The sequence below is a fragment of the Conger conger genome, chromosome 2 (assembly GCF_963514075.1).
Source record: "Conger conger chromosome 2, fConCon1.1, whole genome shotgun sequence".
In the NCBI taxonomy this organism is placed as follows: domain Eukaryota; kingdom Metazoa; phylum Chordata; class Actinopteri; order Anguilliformes; family Congridae; genus Conger; species Conger conger.
This window is the reverse complement of record NC_083761.1, coordinates 50,015,158-50,036,258: the sequence shown is the minus strand read 5'-3', so window position 1 is coordinate 50,036,258 and position 21,101 is coordinate 50,015,158. Positions and strand designations below refer to the sequence as shown.

Sequence of the window (21,101 nt, the reverse complement as noted above, 5' to 3'; positions counted from 1 at the left end):
TTTGGGGAAATAATTTTTTTATTTGAAAAATGTAAGTCCATTGAATCATTAATAAAGTGCTATACTTTACGAAAATAAACCTTATGTCAATAACTGTGTTATTTTTAGTTTACAGAACTTTTTGTGCATATTTATCAAGGGTGCCCATAATTCTGGAGCCTACTGTAGCTCAGGTTTTATGCAGATATACTGTATCCTAGTTATCAGTTTTCATCCAAATAGTGTTTCATCTGCAGGACGAGACAGTGATTGCTGACTTTTCACCACAAACACGTCCACTGGGAAAGGGTTAAATAAATTAAAAGAGTCATAATCACAGGGGGCTACAGGGGGAAGATACAGAAATATACTAATTTATGACCTGCAGATAATTAGACAGCATACGTGTTTTTAGCAAAAGCATGAAAGATGGCAGAAACAGATGTGAAAAGAGGTGAAACAAAATAGGACGGTAGAAGGATCAGATTAGCTCAAATCTCACCATTTATCTTATTTCGCTTGCATTTTCAGACTTATTACCATTGTTATTTTTATTAATATTATCAGATTTTTTATTTGATAAGTATCCATATTCTGGGTGAAATATGTTTTTAAGCCCACTGCAGAATATGAATGATTACTTTCCAGGTTACAAATAATCCTCTTCCAATTTTATTTTGCACAACATTCCTAACACTTACATTTGTCCGGTGTCCTGGATATCTCTTGAACATTATCTTTACACCTACAAGAACATTATAGGAATGGCCTTGGAATATTATTTTGTTGTAAAATAGGCATTTGAATAGTGGATGGTCATTTTTGTTCAGAAACATGAGTAATGGTAAAAAAAAAAGGACATTTGTGAAACAATACATTTTTCATAATATTACCAATATAAGTGGGAATCTAAGATGAGTCTTCTCCAAATGTTTTGTTAGCTGGTTAATGAGTCAAGATGTGTTAGCTGAATGTTCCAACTAAGATTAGCAAACTAAATTAATCTATGTAGTCAAATTCACTGCGTTGTAAGCTATATGATGATCATGTATGATGATTATTTCTTTCATATTTATTGGACCATAGTCTTTATGTTTGTGGAACCAAGTTCTGGCATTGAAATTATAACTCAACCAGCTATAGAATCCAACCTAGATATTGTCATGAGGAAGGCAGAGCAATATTCCAGCTCTAAAGCTTCCTCTCCCATCCCTTTGATAAAGCAGGGCTTAATGGATTACACCATGGCTCCTGTTGTCAATGTAGTATTATCTGGACAGCTGAATGGACTTCATTTTTCCAGGAAGGGTTCTGCTACTTCCTGAGATAATACATTTTCTTAGCAATGGACCAGAGGGTCCAAAGAATGCAAGCTTACGTAAGTGTTCTGTTGCATAGCTCAGATATTAACTTTTGTTGTGGCATCACAGGAAAGTTTCTTTCTGAATTTTTGTGTAAGCAGTGCAGCACAATAGACTGGTGCACCACTACTCCAGTGTCAGCTAAACCTTTTTGAGGTCCTTTGTCACATGTCCTTTCCAGTGATGTGTGGTTTACTTTGCATACCCGACCAATCTACAAGCCGTTCTGTCAGAGTTTTTCCAATGTCTTTCAGTTGACCTTAAATTCAACAGCGTGTGTGTACATTTGTGTGTGTGTGTGCGTGCGCATGTCTGAGTGTGTGTAGGGCGGCCTGTAGCTTAGTGGTCCTTGAGCAAGGCCCTTAACCCTGCGAGGGGAGGATTGTCACCAGCTTCGTCTAATCAACTGTATGTCGCTCTGGATGAGAGCGTCTGCCAAATGCCAATAATATAATGTAACCACTAGCTAGTCATGGAGCAAGTTCAATGGAGCTAGAATCATTTTATTATATTTCTTTGTTTTAATGTCTCCACAATGTAGACTTTACAGTTCATTACCTAAATGGTGAAATGAAAGCTTCATTGTTGTGTTGCCTGGAATATTTGTGAAAAAAATATAGTATGCATCATCCCGGGGTGACCTGTATTGGAGGCCACACAAATGGAAAGTATCGAAGGTTTAATGGTTATTCATTTTGAACTTCATTGCCAATTCTAATTTAATCTCTCACCCCGCCTCCTCCAAACAAATTAATTCCAGTAGGTCTACTCTGTGCAGCCTTCTGAACCTAATAATACCCAGACATTCGAATGTATTCTCAATGCCGGTTGGCTGCACGAATATGCAGTACTTAATGTTAGCCACTAGATGGAGACAACAATCTTTGCCGCTTCAGATAGACGCAGAAAACCTCACACATATTGTCACTCAAAGCGACTGGCATTACATCGAAATAACCTGCTGGTTGCGCTGGTACCACCCACCTGCTTGTGCGTTTCGGGGCCTAGAAACAGAGATAGACAGATGGAACGGGTGAACGGGTGAACGCAGAACGAGGAGAAAGAGCCTGGGAAAGAGGGACACCTTTTCTATTCCAAGAGAGGACTGATTATTTTAATTGTGTGTGTATTAATTCAAGAATTCGTAACTAAATATTTAATGTCATTGCACAAAAAGAGGAGATGAGAGTGAGGAGAGTGTTCGCCTATTCGATACAATTTGAGGCGTAGCTACGGTCACATCATTGGAAAATAGATATATAGATAAATAAAAGATTGTACCTATATGGTTTAAATATAAGCATAAAAATTTAGATATATTGATAGGAAGATCCAGAAACGAGCTTAAAACACAAGGGAAAAACGAATTACACGAACAGAGGGAGGCGGCCAGTACAGGTACGTAATTTAGGCTACTGTTTATTCGTGCTATTAAATAATTATGTAATCTGTGACATTTTTCACTTACCATCACCTTTACAAAACGTTATTTTTGATATCCTGCAAACGTACTCAATGGGTAATGTATGTTAAGTCGGTAAGATGTAATTTTACGCGTAGCATACAGAATTCTATTTATCGTGGTGCGTTAAAAGAAAGGGGGGGATAGGGCAATGGGGAGGAAACATACGGTTGCGGAAAGATGGTGTTAAATCAGAACGGAGTGTCTATGAGTGAAACAACGAGAAAAATACTCTTGTATTCGAAATACGTAGCATACATTCGTATGTTTATATAATGTAGGCCACCTCGTTGATTTCACATTAATGTTCCTGCTGTTGATGTTAATTTTCCGTAAAATAGTAGGTAGTAGATCAGCCGACTGGCAGGTTCTATTCATATTCCGCTATTATTATTGTTATTATTAGATTATTATTGTTATTATGATCATTTTATTATTATTATTATTATTATTATTATTATTATTATTATTATTATTATTATTATTATTAGTTGTAGTAGTATTACAGAAAGAAAATGTACATTCGTTTTATAATATAATTAGAAGATTCCATTAAATAATCCCAAATATTAAATATTGTTTCTTCATATTTCTTTTCTTGGTGTCAGGTCATCAGTCTCTCACAAAGTCATGGTGTTCACAGTCCTTGCTGTGGCACTATGTGTCACCCTCCAGCACCTGGCTACAGGTAACCAGAGTACATGTGTGAGAATAATAGAGAAAGATAGAGGGAGCATGTGTGTGTGCAAAACTAAATTATGCAATTGCTCATAAGTGTAATGCTGCAGTTAGACATTTTTGCTGAGTATGTTTGGAAATGCTTTGGTAGTATTTTCTCATGTAAAACACCTTTCTAATTGGCAGAAAAAAAGGCAGTGGAAGTAGTGGAAGGAAAATTGTCTAAGTAAAATATATTCATATTTGCCCTTTTGTAGCATCATACAATACTCCCGCTGTATTGTCTGATCTCTTGTCCTGTAGCCTATGTCTTGTAATAACTTGTGATAATGCCTGACATATGTCTGGTTGTAATGCCTGATAGAGGTCCTCTTCAAATACCTTATATAAGTATTGTTGTAATGCCTGATATAGGTCCTGTTCTAATACCTGATAGAGGTTCCTGTTGTAATGCCAGATACAGGTCCTGTTCTAATAACCAATAGAGGTCCTGTTGCAATGCCAGATAGAGTTCCTGCTATAATGCCTGATAGAGGTCCTTTTCTAATACCTGATAAAGGTTCTGTTCTAATACCTGACAGAGGTCATGTTTTTTGCCTGATAGAGGTCATTTTCTAATACCTGATAGAGGTCCTGCTGTAATGCCTGACAGAGGTTCTGCTGTAATGCCTGATAGAGGTTTCTGCTGTAATGCCTGACAGATGTGATGATTAAATATCTGAAATCCTTCTGTAATGTCTGGTCTCACCAAGAGTAACATTAAACATACTATGATGGATATTACAGAACACATAAAGGAGGTAAATTGTGGGAATACAGTATACCACATGGCAATATCTATGTTATACTGTCCCTTTGTCCTTTGGGGTTAGCATTCCAGGACACCTGGGGTTCTTCTCTCTGCAGTTTAATGCAAGAAAAATATTTGTTTTTAGCTTACCAAGCACTTCAGCCTTATAAAGGTCATCGGTACATGTTTGCTGCATCCACTGTTTCTCTTGGTCTCATACAAATAATTTTGTAACTTTGGAACTAAAGATTAAATAGTGGTGATTCTTAACCCTTTTTTATGGTTTTTTTTTTCCAGTGTTCTAGATTAATTCCTTGAAAAACATTGTAATCACATATTTGAGTTCTTGCACTTTAAAGGGTTTATTGTTTTGTCAGTGTCATGTCAGTATGTGATTCATGTAACCCCATTTCACCCTCATTTCAGGTTTGACCTTTACCCCCGATGAACTCAGAGAAGATGAATTGCAGGTAACCCCTGAGTCCCTACAACAACAGTCCTCCTACACCCCAACCTCTATCCCACAAACCCCTGGAGAGCTGATCCATGCGGCGCTGCACAGTAAGGAACAGCTTGGACAAGCCCCACTCTATACTGGTAAGATTGTATTTAAGTATTCATTTGAGTCTGTTCAGTTTTTTGTATTAGTACAAATGATACGTTTGCTATATAAATGTAAATAGTGTATACTGTATATAGTGGTAGGGTGTAAAAGGTGTGTGTTGTGCATATAGAAAAAATAATACGCAGAATTTGTATTGTGTGGTAAAAGTGTTGAAGTGTTCTCATGTGCAATTTAAAGGGGCAGTTTGCCCAAAAATGAAATTACGGTAAACTTCCCCTTCCCCAGAGTAGTATCTGTCCATCTAGACAGTTTCACTGAGACGTGCCAGGTCTTTAGATATTTGCTGCAAGTCACACATCTCATGGGGTCACACATCTCATCATCTCATTCAGTCTCTTTCCAGATAATCATCAGTTACTCACAAACATCCACAGAGCTTAATTTGTGCACAGTTTCATTGAAAACTACTTCTTCTACTAAAGTATACTAGTTTCAAACAAAGCATGCCATGGAGTGTTTGTATTGTTAAAACCTGGAGGTGAGTTAGCGTTTCTGAGCCATGGGTTCCCTCTACTTTTTCCCTTAGAGTTTTTTATGTAGAAAATAAGGTCTGTAGGCTAAATAATGTCTGTTGAGATATTAACTATCTATCTCAATCTTGATTTTAGAAGTTGTTATGTACACTCACCAAGCACTTTATTAGGTATTTATTAGACTTATTTTTTAGACTTCTACTGCTGTAGCCTATCCACTCAGAGTCATGATGCCTTGTGTGTCCAGAGATGCTCTTCTGCATACCACTGTTGTAATGTGTGGTTATTTGTGTTACTGTTACCTTCCTGTCAGCTTTGACCAGTCTGGCCATTCCCCTCTGATGTCCCTCATTAACAAGGTGTTTCTGTCTGCAGAACTGCTGCTCACTGGATTTTTTGTTTTGTTTTTTACACCATTCTTTGCAAACTCTGGAGACTAGTGTGCATGAAAATCCCAGGAGATCAGCAGTTTCTGAGATACTCAAACCACCCTACCCTGTCTGCCACCAATAATCATTCCTTGGTCAAAGTCACTTAGATCAAATTTTTTCCCCATTCTGATGGTTGATGTGAACATTAACTGAAGCTCCTGACCCGTATCTACATGATTGGATGCATTGCACTGCTGCCACGCAAATTGGCTGATTAGATAATCGCATAAATAAGTAGGTGTAATAAAGTAAAAATGTTCCTATTAAAGTGCTCGGTGAGTTTATGTGCTTTAACCGTCCTATTATGACCGGTTTTACATTTCGTGTCAAATTGAACCTAGTAATTTAAATAAACACAAAAATATTTTAATTGAAAAATGTTGACACATTACTGCAGACTCCCAAGTTACAAACCACTTATCCACAAATATAAATAATCTGTGAGAAGCATCGCATTTTACAGCTGAAGGAACAGTAAGTGAAAGTTTGGCACCTGTATGGGAAAGTGCCACCAAAATCATTCACAAAGAAATCTGTGAAAAAAATTATAATGGTTGTATATTTTGTTACATTTTATATAGTTACAGAGGGTCAAAATAATACAGTTTCATCAGGTTGAGCTGCAGCAAATATCTAAAAACCCATTTTAGCGAAACTGTCTGAAAGGACAGATACTAATCTGGGTAAGCAGAAAAATACATTAATTACATTTTTGGGTGAACTGAACCTTTAACAATTTTTCCATGTCTGTTTCACTCATCCACTTAAGGCACAACCACCAATCCTACGCAAGCTGCCCCTCCGGTACACCAAACTGAGCCCTCATCAACCATGATGTCACCCGGGGTTCTGACCACAGCTGTGACCTCATCAGCAGGAGCGCCACTGGATGGGCGCACTGGAGGGCCGTTGTCAGCTGAAAACACTGAGAACCCAGCTCCTTTGGGAGTGACATCATCACCACTAGAGGAAGAAACCACCACAACGCTGATCACCACTACCACCATAACCACAGTCCACACCCCTGGTATAACCACACCCATATTATGATCACATCCACTTCTCAAGCATTTAGTACATCCTTGACATTAGTATTTACATGTTCTTTTTTCAAGTGGTAATGGGCTGAATTTATATACATTGAGCCTCATGCAAGAACATTTTTGTATTTTTATCTTAACTTACTCTTACTTTTTTCCATACTGTGCCACGTCAGATTAAAAAAACGCTCTTAGTTTCAGAAATGTGATCGTATTTGATCTGCAACACCTAGATTGAATGTTTGTTCCGAGTTTTGCGAGCCAGGCAAGCTGCGCTGGATGCACTTAATTCGCATGTTTGCAAATACAGAATCGTACGTGTGATTTAAGAACAAATCTGTTCATACGTGTGGTTCTTCCATGAGGCCCAATATACAAAACACACACTTTGCAAAATGATGTTACACTATATTGACTAATGATTTACATTTATTCCGCATCTTAAATGGTGTAATGGAATGTTTGCTTAATGTAATGGGTCACTACTTTTTGCTTTCATTCTCTTGGGACTGTCACTTAATGGACTCAAATCAAGGCAAGACATTCATTGTGTGCAGATACAGCTACTACATTATTCATCTCCTCTCTTTAAGTGCAATGTAACGCCAGCCTATTTGGAATGGAGGGGATAGTGCAGTCTCCAGACTTTCACTCTTCCTCCTCGTCCCTCTACCATCCATTGGAGTGTACTTACAGCATCACTGTCTATACTGGCTATGGAGTGGAAATCCAGGTAGTCTATTCCTTCTCTTTTAGTGTCATTCTGGCTCTGTTATGTAGGCCTTGTGTGCTATGCATAATGGTTTTAAATGATAGCTAATTCATTATATTAAGTCCAGTGTAGGTCTTTAACTCTCCATTCTTTCTCTGTCTTTTTCATCCATTAACCATTAGGTGAAGAAGGTGAATCTCTCCAAAGAGGAGACTCTTACTATCCTTGGATTAGGGGGGGCAGGCCCAGAGCTCCTTGCAAATGAAACACTGATGAGTGAGGGTCAGGTGATACGCAGCTCTACCAATCAGGTGCAGATTCATTATCGCAGCCTTCAGCCAACCTATCACGGAGTCTTCAGCTTGTATTACCAAGGTACCCTCAAAGTATTCAAATCAGACCACTGATGCACCCCTGCCTGTGTCTTTCTGTGTCACCCAGTGGGTTGCTGCTGTATACACCTGGCAACAGGTCTTGTCTTACATATGCTTCGGCAGTCTTGGGACATAGTATCAGATCAAAAACACTGTCCTTTAAGCATGTCACGCCTGTATGTACTCTGTACTACTATAATCATTTTAATGTATGATACCCTTATCCGTACAACATTCTCCTACTGCACATAAAAATAGCACCGTTAATTCAGAAGTATAATTTAATGCATGCAAATCTTGCATGGGCAGGCCATTGACACTTTAACCCCAATCAATCTTTTTGCTACTGTTTGCACAGCATGTTTTGTGTATTCTTTTTCCCCAGATTAGGGAGTCAGGAACCAACAATTTGATCTCTCACTCTCTCCTAGCCTTCCTCCTGTCCTGTACATTCCCTCAGTCCCCTGAGGGAGGGGGCGTGACAGTGACTGACCTTCATCCTGGAGGCCACGCCCACTTCCACTGTGACCCTGGCTTCCAGGTCAGAGGTCACGAAATGTCAACCTGTCTGAACTCCACCAAACCTCACTGGAGCTCAGCAGAACCCCAGTGTGTTGGTCAGTGGCATTTTCTCTTCTTCCCGTGATATTTGTATTATCTGCTGACATTTATTAAATGTTAAATCGATTGTTAAACCAAGGATGATGACACTTGTCAGCTTTCTCTCACCTCACCATCACACTGCAATTAAATATATTGGAGATGTTTCTGCTGGAATGTTCTCCTTAGTTCATTCAGTGTGAAGCCTGATGAAAATTTTCTGGTAAATGATTGCAGTTACACATGAAATCATTATAACTCAGGGTCCTTCCCATAATCTTTAACAGAGTGGAACCTTTTATTTCATACCCTGTTAAAAGTAATTTCCTGCATTGCGAACAAGAAAAAAGGAAGGGAATGTAAAAAAACAAAACATATAACATCAAAGCCAGGCATAAGTACTGGAAGACCACACTCAGTGACCACTATTAGACAGACCTGTGCACCAGCTTGTAAATGCAAATATTTCTTTAGCCAATCACGTGGCAGCAACTAAATGCATAAAAGCATGCGGACGTGGTCAAGAGGTTCCGCTGTTTTTCAGACCAAATGTAGGAAGAAATGTGATCTAAGTTGCTTTGTACGTGGAATTATTGTTGATGCCAGACAGGGTGGTTTGAGTATCTCAGAAACTGCTGATGTCCTGGGATTTTCACACACAACAGTCTCTAGAGTTTGCAGAGAATGGTGCGAAAAACAAACAACATCCAGTAAGCAGCGGTTCTGTGGGCAGAAACGTGTTGTTAATGAGAGAGGTCTGAGCACACAATGGGTCAAACCTCTAAGTGAATAGGCTACAGCAGCAGAAGACTTAATAAGTCTAAAAAATAAGTAATAAATACCTAATAAAGTGCTCAATGAGTGTATGTGTTTCTATTGGTAATGGGAAAATACAGTCGATAGTCATGATGGCAATATCAAGGTATAATTCTTAGTTTGCCATGCTGAAAAAAAAAGTACTTTGTCCTGCAAGCTGACAGATGATCTGGTTAAATTGTTTAATGAGGGAGTGGCTTTCTTTTTAGTTTGGCCCGTGTTTGGGTGGAAAGTGAGGGAACATGAGAGTCTGTGTCTCATGCCAAAAGTGTGAGCGTTGGCAACCCTGTAGCCTAAGATTCACTCACGCACTTGATGATGACACTACTGCAGATTCAATTGAACAAACTATCCCAGTGTGCAAAAGCCAAAATCTAGACTTGAAGAGGGGTGGAAATCTAGGCTGAGAGCCGTTTTGATATAACTGACATTTTTCAACCAAATGTAGCCGGGATATGGAAAAAAGGTTTTACAACATTTCTGCTAGGTTATTGACATAGCATTGAAATGTTTATGGGGACTTCTGTAATATTCTCACCAGAAAATAATAAAATAGCCGGTAAATAGCCGGCTGATTGAAACCAGTGAGTTATATAATAACCTGCTGCATATCCACAATAAATGAGCCCCATGATTACTATATCCTAAATGATTATAACTGGTTTGGACATATGAAAGTCATTCTCGTACTAAGACAAGTGGAAAATCAACTATCAAAACTTTCTCTTCTTGCGGTTACCAACGTCGCTACTGAAATATCATATCCATAAATAAAACCTCTACTTGATTACCGAGTTGCAAATTCCATGGTGTTACTGAAAAATGATGTTGTGTGCAGAAAATAAATGATGTTTTACCGTTTGTGACTGTAGGCTATTTTGGACTGTTTGTTAATTACGTTGTTAATAAGGTCGTTAATAAGCTTATTTCCGTCTTGTCACTGCGTTTATGTTAGTAATCCATAAATCAGAGTATTAGTAGTAATGTAAGTTATAACTAGGCTATGTTTGAACTGAATTAGCCTACAGCAAATGCAACCAAGTCTTAGATTTAGATGATTTTGCACTTCATAGTTCCATTTTATAGTTGCCATTTCTCTCTCTCTCAGCTGTGTCATGTGGAGGGTGGATCAGAAATGCCACCGTGGGTCGAATCCTCTCCCCAACACCGCCTGGCGGAAATCACAGCACCAATAACAATCTTAGCTGCCATTGGCTGCTGGAGGCCAGGGAAGGCCACAGGCTCCACCTCCATTTTGAGAGGGTTGCCTTGGATGAGGACAATGATAGGTCAGACACGATGATAATTCAAAGGGTTTCTACATTATCGGACAGTTGGTTTCAGTGAAACCCTCCTAACCCTCCTTCCATTTGTTTTCCAGGCTGATAGTGCGCAGTGGGAACAGCTCTGTCTCGACTCTGCATTTTGATTCGGACATGGACGATGTCCCAGAGAGGGGGATTGTGAGCGAGGGATGGTCTCTGTACCTGGAGCTCACAGCAGACTCTTCATCCATCCCTCTCCTGCTGGCACTTCGCTATGAAGGTGAGGGTATTTTCTGTGTACGCTCATTTAAATCTGTTACTGGATCCATTTGTGTGACAGTGACTGCATAGGTAAAGTGCCATCATAGCTGCCTGTGTATTTAAGTTCTCTGGCTGAACTGGATGACCCCCCCACCCCCCCCTCCCTCTGTCCCAAGCGTTCGATGGGGAGCACTGCTATGAGCCTTTCCTGCCCCATGGGAATTTCAGTAGCTCTGACTTAACCTTCCCTCTGGGGAGCATCGTCTACTTCTCTTGCTCCCCTGGCTTCGTCATGGAGCAAGGGTCAGGGGTCATAGAATGCGTGGACCCCAGTGACCCCCACTGGAACGAGAGCGAGCCGACGTGTAGAGGTATGGCACCGACACAAAAACCGTCACAAAAATTTGGGGGAAGTTTTTCTCCTTGACTTTCCCCTCTCCTGCCTTCTGCGTTCCCTCATGTTCTCCCTGCTTCCTCTGTCAGCTCTTTGTGGAGGGGAGCTGACTGATCCTGTAGGAACAGTGTTGTCTCCTGAGTGGCCCCAGAGCTACTCCAAGGGCCAGGACTGCGTCTGGCAGATTCATGTCAAAGAAGACAAGCGCATCGAACTTGACATCCGCATGTAAGTTCATTCACAGATAGGGAGATGTTTTCATAAAAATGCAGCAGGTATATTTCAATATATGAAATGTATCTACTGAAGGTAGTGAACAATAACCTGTGTGGCCTGTACAGCCTGTTAGTGTTGGGAATTCTGCATTAGGAATACATTACATTACATTACATTAATGGCGTTTGGCAGACACTCTTATCCAGAGCGATGTACAGTTGATTAGACTAAGCAGGAGACAATCCTCCCCGGGAGCAATGCAGGGTTAAGGGCCTTGCTCAAGGGCCCAATGGCTGTGCGGACCACCACACCACATGACTGGATCGAACCTCCCAGTCATGTGCCTTAACCACTTCGCTACAGGCTGCCCTACAACAACCCTCCCACAAGAATGTGTGTGTACTCATGCTTTCCTAATGCAAATGGATAACACTGTATCAGTCATTGTTCCAGAACATTCCAGAAAAATGATACCATAAATGCTTAAATAGTCTCAGATCTGGTGAATGAAGGTCTTGATATACAGATAACATTAGTAGCAATCCTTAACTGTGGATGGGTGTGTACATAAAGGCCGAATACGTAGTAATTGACCATAACGTAATAACTGCCTGTAATGTAATAAAGTCAAACGTAATGAAGCCTGCAATGTAATAAAGGTCCTGTAATGTAATAAAATTATGGACCTGTAGTGTAATAGCATTATAGGCGGCTTAAAACCCATTGTAATGTCGCCTCTCCTCAGATGAAACACGATATTTGTTAAATTACAATTGGTTAAATGTATTATTTTATTCTGCAAATCACATTATATAAATTTACTCCTATTACTACTATTACAGCTACAGCTTCATTCATAAGCTCCATGTCAGATAATATCATACCTCACAGATGTATTCAAAGTTAATTTTATCCTTTTTTGCAAGGGTAGGTACAGTGGAATATTTGTTGACCTCTTCACAGTATTGTCAACTCAATTTTTAAAAAAGCACTATGCAAGTGATGCAATGAAAATCTCAAATGTACCTTAACTTAAAGTGCCACATGATCTCCATGCCAAAAATTATCACAAAATATTCCTCAAAGAGTACATCAAAGCATTCAATGAAACCCCTCAAAGTATGGCAAGGTAAACTGTAAATTATGAACAGCACCACAAAGCACTGCACTACACCAAAAATGTTGCACAAAGCACCAAAATGTGCACATCAAAAAGAACGATACAAAGACATTTTAGATTATTATTATTATTTTAGTTATTGTTATTACATTATGTAGTAAAATGTTCAATGTCAGGCCTGTAATGTAATTAACTGTTATGGGCAAAAATGCTATTACATTACAGGTTCAGGTACATTTTATTATTATGGGCACTTTTGTGAAATATTACATAGGTGTATGAGACCTGTTGTGTCTGAACTTACAATACAAGTTCTGTGTCAGAATACATTTAATTCAAGTTGTGTTTCCAAAATCTTAATTTGTTCATTAGACTGCTAGCTATCAGCTCTGCTGCAGTTCGCTGTATCTATCGGCTAAACTGATGTTACAATAAGGGCAACTGTATCTTGCAAGCTTGTGAGAAGTAATATTATAAATAAATGTAGTCAAGTTTTTAAAAACTTTGCATATTTTCTAGCTTGCTGATACCAGATCTGCTTTAATGAGCCACTACTACCAGTTGACTAGTCAGCTGGCTCAGCTGATGTTATGAGAGCAAGGACTGGCAATTGTCTTTGCACAGATTAACTTTAAATAAATGACATGTCTTATTAGGATTGCATTTCTCATTCATTGCTGTTCATATGCAGTGGAGACAATAGAAAGAAAACAGTCTAACTGTCCTCTTTGAGAGTGACTTATTTGAATGCATTTCCACAGTTAGGTCAGCCAGGTAAAGCCAAATGCTCAAGCAAGTTTACCCCTAATAGCTCATGTCAATAACTTTGACTTCTGTCCTATTTCATTGTCCACAATCAGTCCTCTGTGCTGTAAATCCCACTGAAATAACACCTCCTTGGTGTTAAGGTCATTCTAGTATTGAAAGATGGCCGCTAACATCCATATTTTGATAAAAAGCCTTGACCATGACCGACCCCTTTACTCCAACTGCCAGAATGAGGATAAAGGGATGAAAAGTGTTGGGTGGAATTTGTGCGGCTATAGAAATGTGGCTACTATGTACACTAGCATTGTTGTAACACCTAATTTAGTTGTTTTTTTTATCCACGCTTGATGCTTTTGCTAAATACATTTCGGTTCTCGGTAGTGCTCCTTCTTTTTTGACTGTTAAACTGCTTTTCAAATAATCTCACTCCCTGTTTTTTTTTCTCTCTCTCTCCCTCTCCCCAAGTCTGAATATTCGTCGCAGTGATGTATTAACAATATTTGACGGCCATGACCTCACCTCTCATGTGATTGGGCAGTACCTTGGCTCACGGGAACGCTTTCAGGTTGTGTCTGGAGGATCGGAGGTCACAATACAATTCCAGAGTGACCCGGATGACTCCTCATTTATTCTCAGCCAAGGATTCCTTATTCACTACCGCGGTGAGTGTGTCCCGCCCCATCTTAGCAACATCCTCAATCAGTTTCAGAGGGCCACAGACTAATCTGCACACAATTTGAAGTGCAGGCAGTCGGTCAACTGCTTGTTTTGCACTTGGCAATCTGACAGCTGGGCTGCCACAGCTACTGCGCCGATAGATGTCAGCGGCGTAGGTGTCGGTATCACCGTGGGAGTTGCCAGCGAGCCGTAAAGCAGTGATTAAACTCCTGACAAAATCATCCCTGTTTGGACGGCACTGTGATCAGTTATATATGTAATGTTACTCCAGCCTCAGTTGGCATTGGCATGGTTTGAGTTCATTCTGCATGATACATGATGACAGGCTTTGTTTCTTAAGAATGAGGCTGGCTTTTATTTGGGCTCCCATTTGGCTCAAGCTGAAAAGGTGTTCTAGCAGTTATTGGTACTATCTGATTGTAACACGAGTTCACTCACTGCCACAGGACACATCCTGGTAAGTTTAGGGTGGTTTTATGTCAGCCGGGGTTCCTCATCTTGGTTAGCATTCACACCCTGATCTTTTTAGATTTTATGGAACATTGCTGTTTATTATGCATAATGCATGTATATTTCATGTATGGTTTAAGTATAAGGTAAAGCACATACACCTGTTTCTTGTTTTTCTTAAATGTGACTTAGTATAGGTATAAATCTCAACAATTAGCGATTGAGTGTGTAATATTCCAGTTTCTGAGATTTCCTGTTATTTCTCATGACCCAGAAGTGGAACGCAATGATACCTGCCCCCCACTCCCTCCAATTGAATTTGGCTGGAGAAGCTCTTCTCACCCCTCCCTTGTGAGGGGAAGTGTACTTACCTATCAGTGCCAACCTGGGTATGACATAATTGGCTCTGACATTATAACCTGCCAATGGGATCTCTCATGGAGCAATAGCCCACCAACCTGTCATAAAGGTGAGTTTTCAATGGATGTGTTCAGATGTGTTACATTTGGGTGTTACATTTTCACCATTATAAAATACATAATATCTGAGTGCAGCAGAGCCATATGAACTTTAAGCTCAGGCTTTGAAAGATGCTGCGCAGTGTCAATGGGCATATGGAGTCTAGGCATCTCTTGCAGGTTTCTAGCCTTCTGTTCTATTAAAAACTGTTAGGTTTAGGCTAACCTTGAAAATAATTAAGGGTATTGAACCATTGTCTTCATTCTCCTACTCTCTCTTCAGTCCAGCAGTGTTCTGACCCCGGTGAGGTGGTCAATGGAGCACGCTCAGTGCGTCCGGAGTCTGGATTTGCTGTGGGCTCAGTGGTGCGTTACACCTGCAACCAGGGATACCAGCTGGAGGGGCCTGGTCAGATCTCCTGCCATGCTAGGGACACTGGCACGCCAAAATGGAGCGACCGCAGTCCCAAATGTGTCTGTGAGTCATGTGGAGGGTTTCAGTCTGACGTACTGTGTGTGCGTGCGAGAGAGAGAGAGAGAGAGAGAGAGAGAGAGAGAGAGAATTAAATGATGCAACTGGTCAAAAGTGTAATGCTGCAGTTAAACATTTCTGCTGTGCATGTATGTAAATTATTTGGTGTTCCTTTCTCATAACATTAGACCTCTTTTTTTGTTTTTGACTGCCTTTCCCTGCCCTTCTTTTGTCAGTTACTGTGCCTCCTACACGCTCAGTGTATATTTGCATTGGTCAGCTCTCCCATGTAAAACGGCTATTTTTTAACCTTGATATCTCTTTCTCTCAATGCCATTTCGCAGGTGGATTTCAATCACCACAGGCTCACCAATTACTGATTATGTAATAGCTATGTTGCACCAATCCTATGCTGTGGGATTACTATTTTATTTATATCCCACAGGTCCTGCACAAGATTCCTCATTCTGTCAATCATTTTTAGACATGCATGCTTTTTATAATTCCATGGTTGGAGTCTTTATTAAATTTGAATGAAACCTTATTTTCATGATGAATTTTCATAGACTTAACATGTGGAGACCCAATCCTAACTCAGGCTAGGTTCTCCATTTTGAATCCTACATTTTAAATGAACATGAGAACAATGGGTGACTGTTATGTCCAGCTATGATGTCATAGGAAGGCAGCACAGCACACAGCACAGTAGCCCAAGGTGGCAAGCACTCAATTTGTGATAACGTGTCGGATCCATAGACTGTAAAAAAATCCAGTAAAGTGAGGGCCACTACGTCGATATACATCGATGTCGTACATAACAGATATGTCAGATGGCATATACGTCTGATGTAAATGGTCTGGATTGTACTGACACTGAGACACAGTACAGCCGTGTCAGTATAAATCTGGAAAAGTTTACAAATCTTGCAACTTCTTATTTCCATTTCTTTGGAAAATGGCAACATTCAATTCTCATGTTCTTAAATAGTGCCCCTGGACCATTGGCAGTATGACATCTCCAAAATATCAATGAACCACCTCCATATTTAGCAGTAGATATGGTTTGCTTCTCCTTGTATGCATTCCTCTTTTGCCACCAAACATATCAATGGTGTGTGCAGCCAAAATGTTCCATTTTGGTCACATCTGACCATAGCACTCTCTTCCAGCAATAATTCCAATGACTCCAGATGCTTGGTTTTGTTTATTGTGCTCAGTATGGGCTGTCTTCATGCCACCCTTCATGGCACCCTGTTTTACGTCTCTTTTTGAGACTTGCCCGCAAGATGCAACCAATGTCTTCAATTCTTAAACTGTGATCCTTGGGTCTTTCATGGCCTCCCTCACCGTCTTCCTCACAGGCCATGGGGACAATGTGCACTTGCGTCCTCTTCCTGGGAAGTTTGCAACCATTCCATATGCTTTAAAAAATATATATTATTGCCCTTACAGTGCTGAGTGGTATGTTTATGTATGTTTCTGTACTCATTGCCTTCTGATGGTCAATTACCATCTGTATCTTCTGAATTGACAGTTCTTTGGCTTTTCCCCAATTTTATACTCTAGTGAAACAGGAAGTGATGGAATTACATAATACAGTTTCTTTTGACTGAGATTAACTAAATTATTTTAAATGATATTGGCCATTTTTGTTTGATTTTATGTGCAATAATGGTTACTGTTGGCATAGGTGTCAATTTTGTCACCTATGGTTTTCTGAAAAAAATTAGAGTACTTAATAAAAACAAAGGTTTATAGTTTTCCTATATGTTTGAACATAACATATAGATTATTATCTGTGTTGTCTTTTTTCTGAAATTTTATCACAGCCTCCTAATAGGTGGTCAATAATAGGTGCTCTAACTGCATGAAAACACCCCAGATTGCTTAAGATTCAAACCTTCTCTCAAGGTACTTAATTCATACTCTTCAGGGTGGTGACAACCGCATTTGCACCGCAGTATATCCCATACTGTATATAGTTATTTTTTGTTTTATCCAGAGCAATATACAGTATATTAATTTCTATTTTTTTCTGTGTATGTAGTCCCCTGTTCAAACCCACCACCTTTGCTTTGTTAGCAATGCTCTCCAGACTGAGGACTAGTGTAGCAATGGTTATGATGTGTAAGTGTATTGCCCCCGGCTTTCCAAATCCCAAATTACCAATATGTTGTGTGGTGCACTACTCTGAGATCATGTATTAGGCTTTTGAGGGAAGGTTTGAATCTTAATCAGTCTACCCAGAGGTGGGTACATGTTGTATACAGTACATGGTGAGTGCAGTTGACAGAGCTGTAGTAGTTTTCAAAGATCTGTGCTGATTCAATTTAATTTCCTGTCTTTCGAGGCTTTCGGCAAATGCAAACATTTCACTTAATATGTAGCTTTTTGTGATTAATTCATGACGCTCTCCTCTCACTGTCATTTTGCCTTCACAGTGAAGTATGAGCCTTGTCCCAACCCAGGTGTGCCTGATAATGGCTATCAGACCCTCTACAAGCACAGCTACCAGGCAGGGGAGTCTCTGCGCTTCTTCTGTTTTGAGGGCTATGAACTAATAGGGGAGGTCACCATAACCTGCCTTCCTGGACACCCCTCTCAGTGGAACAGCCCACCACCCTCCTGCAAAGGTCAGAATCGGTTAGCAAGACATCATAGTATGGTTTAACACAGGGCAGCTGAGCATTTGGAAAGAGAATTTATTGAACATTTTAAAATGTCTTTCTTGTCTCTTATTTTCCCCTTTTCTACTCACAGTGGCATACGAGGAATTATTGGATGACCACAAACTGGAAGGTAATTTTTCACTGCCTCCAATTTTAAATAAAAGCACGCTAACGCAAAGCACTGTAAATTACCCTTGGAAACCAATCCCAGAATGGTTGAATATATTTCTAAAGTTATTTTATTCTAGATTCACAGAGGTTCCATAAATGTATGCAGGTGCTTGGCAAAATAAATAATAATAAAATGACAAAATCGAAATGGTTCACATTGTTATTTCTCACACATTGAATAAATCAATTGCAAGTTTGATAGCATTGTGCTGCTATTCGTTTTTTCAAATGCTTGTTTGTGTCAAACGTAGTTAGTATGTGTATTCACTAAGCAAATACATCTCAGCTGAAAAGTAATCTGACTGTTTTTGTTCAAGTCTCTAGGAGGACAGACCCATCCAAACAAATGGAGGGGGAGAAAATCGCCTTGGCAATCTTCCTGCCAATAATTCTAGTCATCTTTCTTATTGGGGGAATATACCTTTATTACACTAAGTAAGTACAGTTCCACATGCTTCCTGTGTATTGATCAACAGCCTGAAGCAAGAGCAAAAGGGTGAAATTGTGTACCTACTGTCCCCTTTGGATTCTTGTGATTCCTTTTTGAATTCTGTCTAAAGCAACTGTTTCTCTCTTTTTGTCCTTTGCCCCAGTGTGTGCAGACTCCAGTGGAAGTCTCTGTTCTGGAAGTCACTCTCACACACCCACTCCTACAGTCCCATCACTGTGGAGTCAGACTTCAACAATCCTCTGTATGAGGCAGGGGTGAGTCACTCTCAATCCTAAACAGAAGTGCGGGTTCCAAGCAAGGCTGCCAATCCCTTGGTATAAATGAGCATTTAATTTCATTTGAATCAGACATACAGTATTACATATATATTACAGGGCTTTCCCATATGGTCCTGGACAGATTCCTGTGAGCCTGAACAACGACCAAATGAATGCTCTGGATGAATGGAATTTGACTTAGAACTTTTGAGGAGAAGACAAAGACACATATTATAACACTGTGTACTGTAATTACCATTCATTACAAGACTTGCGTATGCCTCTCACTAAACATTGAGGTGCAAGTCCTTCCTTTAACAGTGTTGTTAGGTGTTCTGTATGTCCTGTGAAAGGCCCTTGGAATTATGTATGAAAATGGCAATTGGTTTTCAGTACAGAAACTCTCCTCAATTGGACACGGTAGGTTTATGAAATATGGGTTTCACTACCTATGTGTGCCCATGCAATATTTATGGATTGAGATGCTGTTTGCTCATGTCACCTTCATTTTTACATTTGTCTTAGGATACAAGGGAATATGAAGTGTCCATCTGAATGGGGTTGAGCCATGAAAGAAAGAGAGGAAAGAAGAAGGAAAAGCAGGGAAGGTGTTTTTTTCTCTTCCTGTCAACTTCTTTAATTCTCCCTTTACCCCAGTCTCTCTATCCTTCTCACTCTTTCTCTCTCTGAGTCAGTTCATTTACCTATAATACAGCTCTGTTTGTGTGTGTTTGTCTGTCTGTATTTGTCTGTCTTTCTATCTCTCTGTCTGGCCATCTGTATCAAAGGTCAGCTCTGGCTCTTTTGTCTGTGTATCTGTGACTTTGCTTGTCAGTTGTTCTGTGTATGACTATCTATCAGTAATGTTTTCAGTTTCAAGCTTTATATCTATGATTGGGACTCTGGTGCCTTAGAGAGAGAAAGAAGGCAAAAAAGAAGGAGAAACTGGTATAAAAAGGAAGGGAATGCATTGTTACAAAAAAACTGAAAGAATGGATGAGATAGAGAGACAGACACAAACAGAGAAGCAGACACATTCACAAACATGAATACACAAGCACTAGAACAAATTGAATGTAAATATTTTGACTGAATATTGAGGCTTATGTATGTACTAATTCAGTGCCAAAAGACTACATCCCGTAATGTGATGCCACTTCATGCTGCACCTCTGTTGCCATTGTAATTCCTCCATCAATTGTAAAAGAAAGAAGAAATGACAATGTTGCATTTTGTTCATTGTAGTTTCTTTTGGAAACATTCTGCTCAATGGTATCACTTGGTCTGGCATGGGTTATGACAGAAAAAAAGAGGGAGAGGAGCAGAATGTCTCCATTTTTAAAGCACGCGATGATTGTATATTTTATTGCTTCTGCCGTTACAGTAATTATTCTCAATCATTACTTGATTATGGTTAACAATGGTTATTATTGTTATTAATGCTGTCGATGTTGTTGTATATGCACTATGTTGAAAATAATATATAACCTGCTGGTTTTGCTCCAATGCAGTACTAAACTATTTTTCTTTCGTTATTGGTTTGTTTCAATACAATGATCTGCCATTGTGTTATTACTGTGCAAGGAGAGAACACTCACAAATATAATTGTATTATTGTTATTTATCACCTTCTTTATGTCATGGGTTTAAATTGTTTATTTGCTATATACATTTAAAATAAAATATTTGTTGGATGGTAAAAAAAAAAGAACTGTAATGCAGGGTGTTTTTTTTCATTGTAGATAACATGCACACACGTACACACACGCATGCATTCATGCACATACAGTACATAAACTTAACAAATAGTAAAGCCATTAAAATACTAATATCTAATTACATTTTGTATTCATCACCAAATCTATTTCAGTTATTGTATTACATTTAAAATATTAGTGCCACTCCTCTGTCACTCTTATGCTCTTTATGATATGAACCCTGCAATCCAATATTTTCTTCTGGAAACTCAAGCAGTTTAGGTCAATTTCTTGCAAATTCAGGAAATTAATTTTAAATTAAATCCACAAATTGCGAAATGTGCTTGTGTCCTATGAGGTATTTTTCTTTGAATTAATAGAATTTCAAGAATTGACTGAATTGAAATGGAATTTACCATTGCCCTGAAGGGAA

General features: G+C 39.4%; 1 protein-coding gene across 1 annotated transcript; it reads left to right on the top strand.

Moving 5' to 3' along the window:
- Positions 1 to 2,317: 2,317 nt before the first annotated feature.
- On the top strand, positions 2,318 to 20,682 carry LOC133122894 (seizure protein 6 homolog). Its single transcript, XM_061233158.1, has 19 exons — positions 2,318 to 2,738; positions 3,411 to 3,490; positions 4,697 to 4,867; positions 6,569 to 6,826; positions 7,433 to 7,572; positions 7,734 to 7,926; positions 8,357 to 8,542; positions 10,450 to 10,630; positions 10,723 to 10,886; positions 11,044 to 11,238; positions 11,351 to 11,489; positions 13,831 to 14,027; positions 14,768 to 14,962; positions 15,235 to 15,429; positions 17,865 to 18,056; positions 18,184 to 18,222; positions 18,581 to 18,698; positions 18,857 to 18,968; positions 19,497 to 20,682. The coding sequence occupies exons 2-19, from the start codon at positions 3,433 to 3,435 to the stop codon at positions 19,524 to 19,526; spliced, it is 2,763 nt and encodes a 920-aa protein (XP_061089142.1). The 5' UTR covers positions 2,318 to 2,738; positions 3,411 to 3,432; the 3' UTR covers positions 19,527 to 20,682.
- Positions 20,683 to 21,101: the final 419 nt, after the last annotated feature.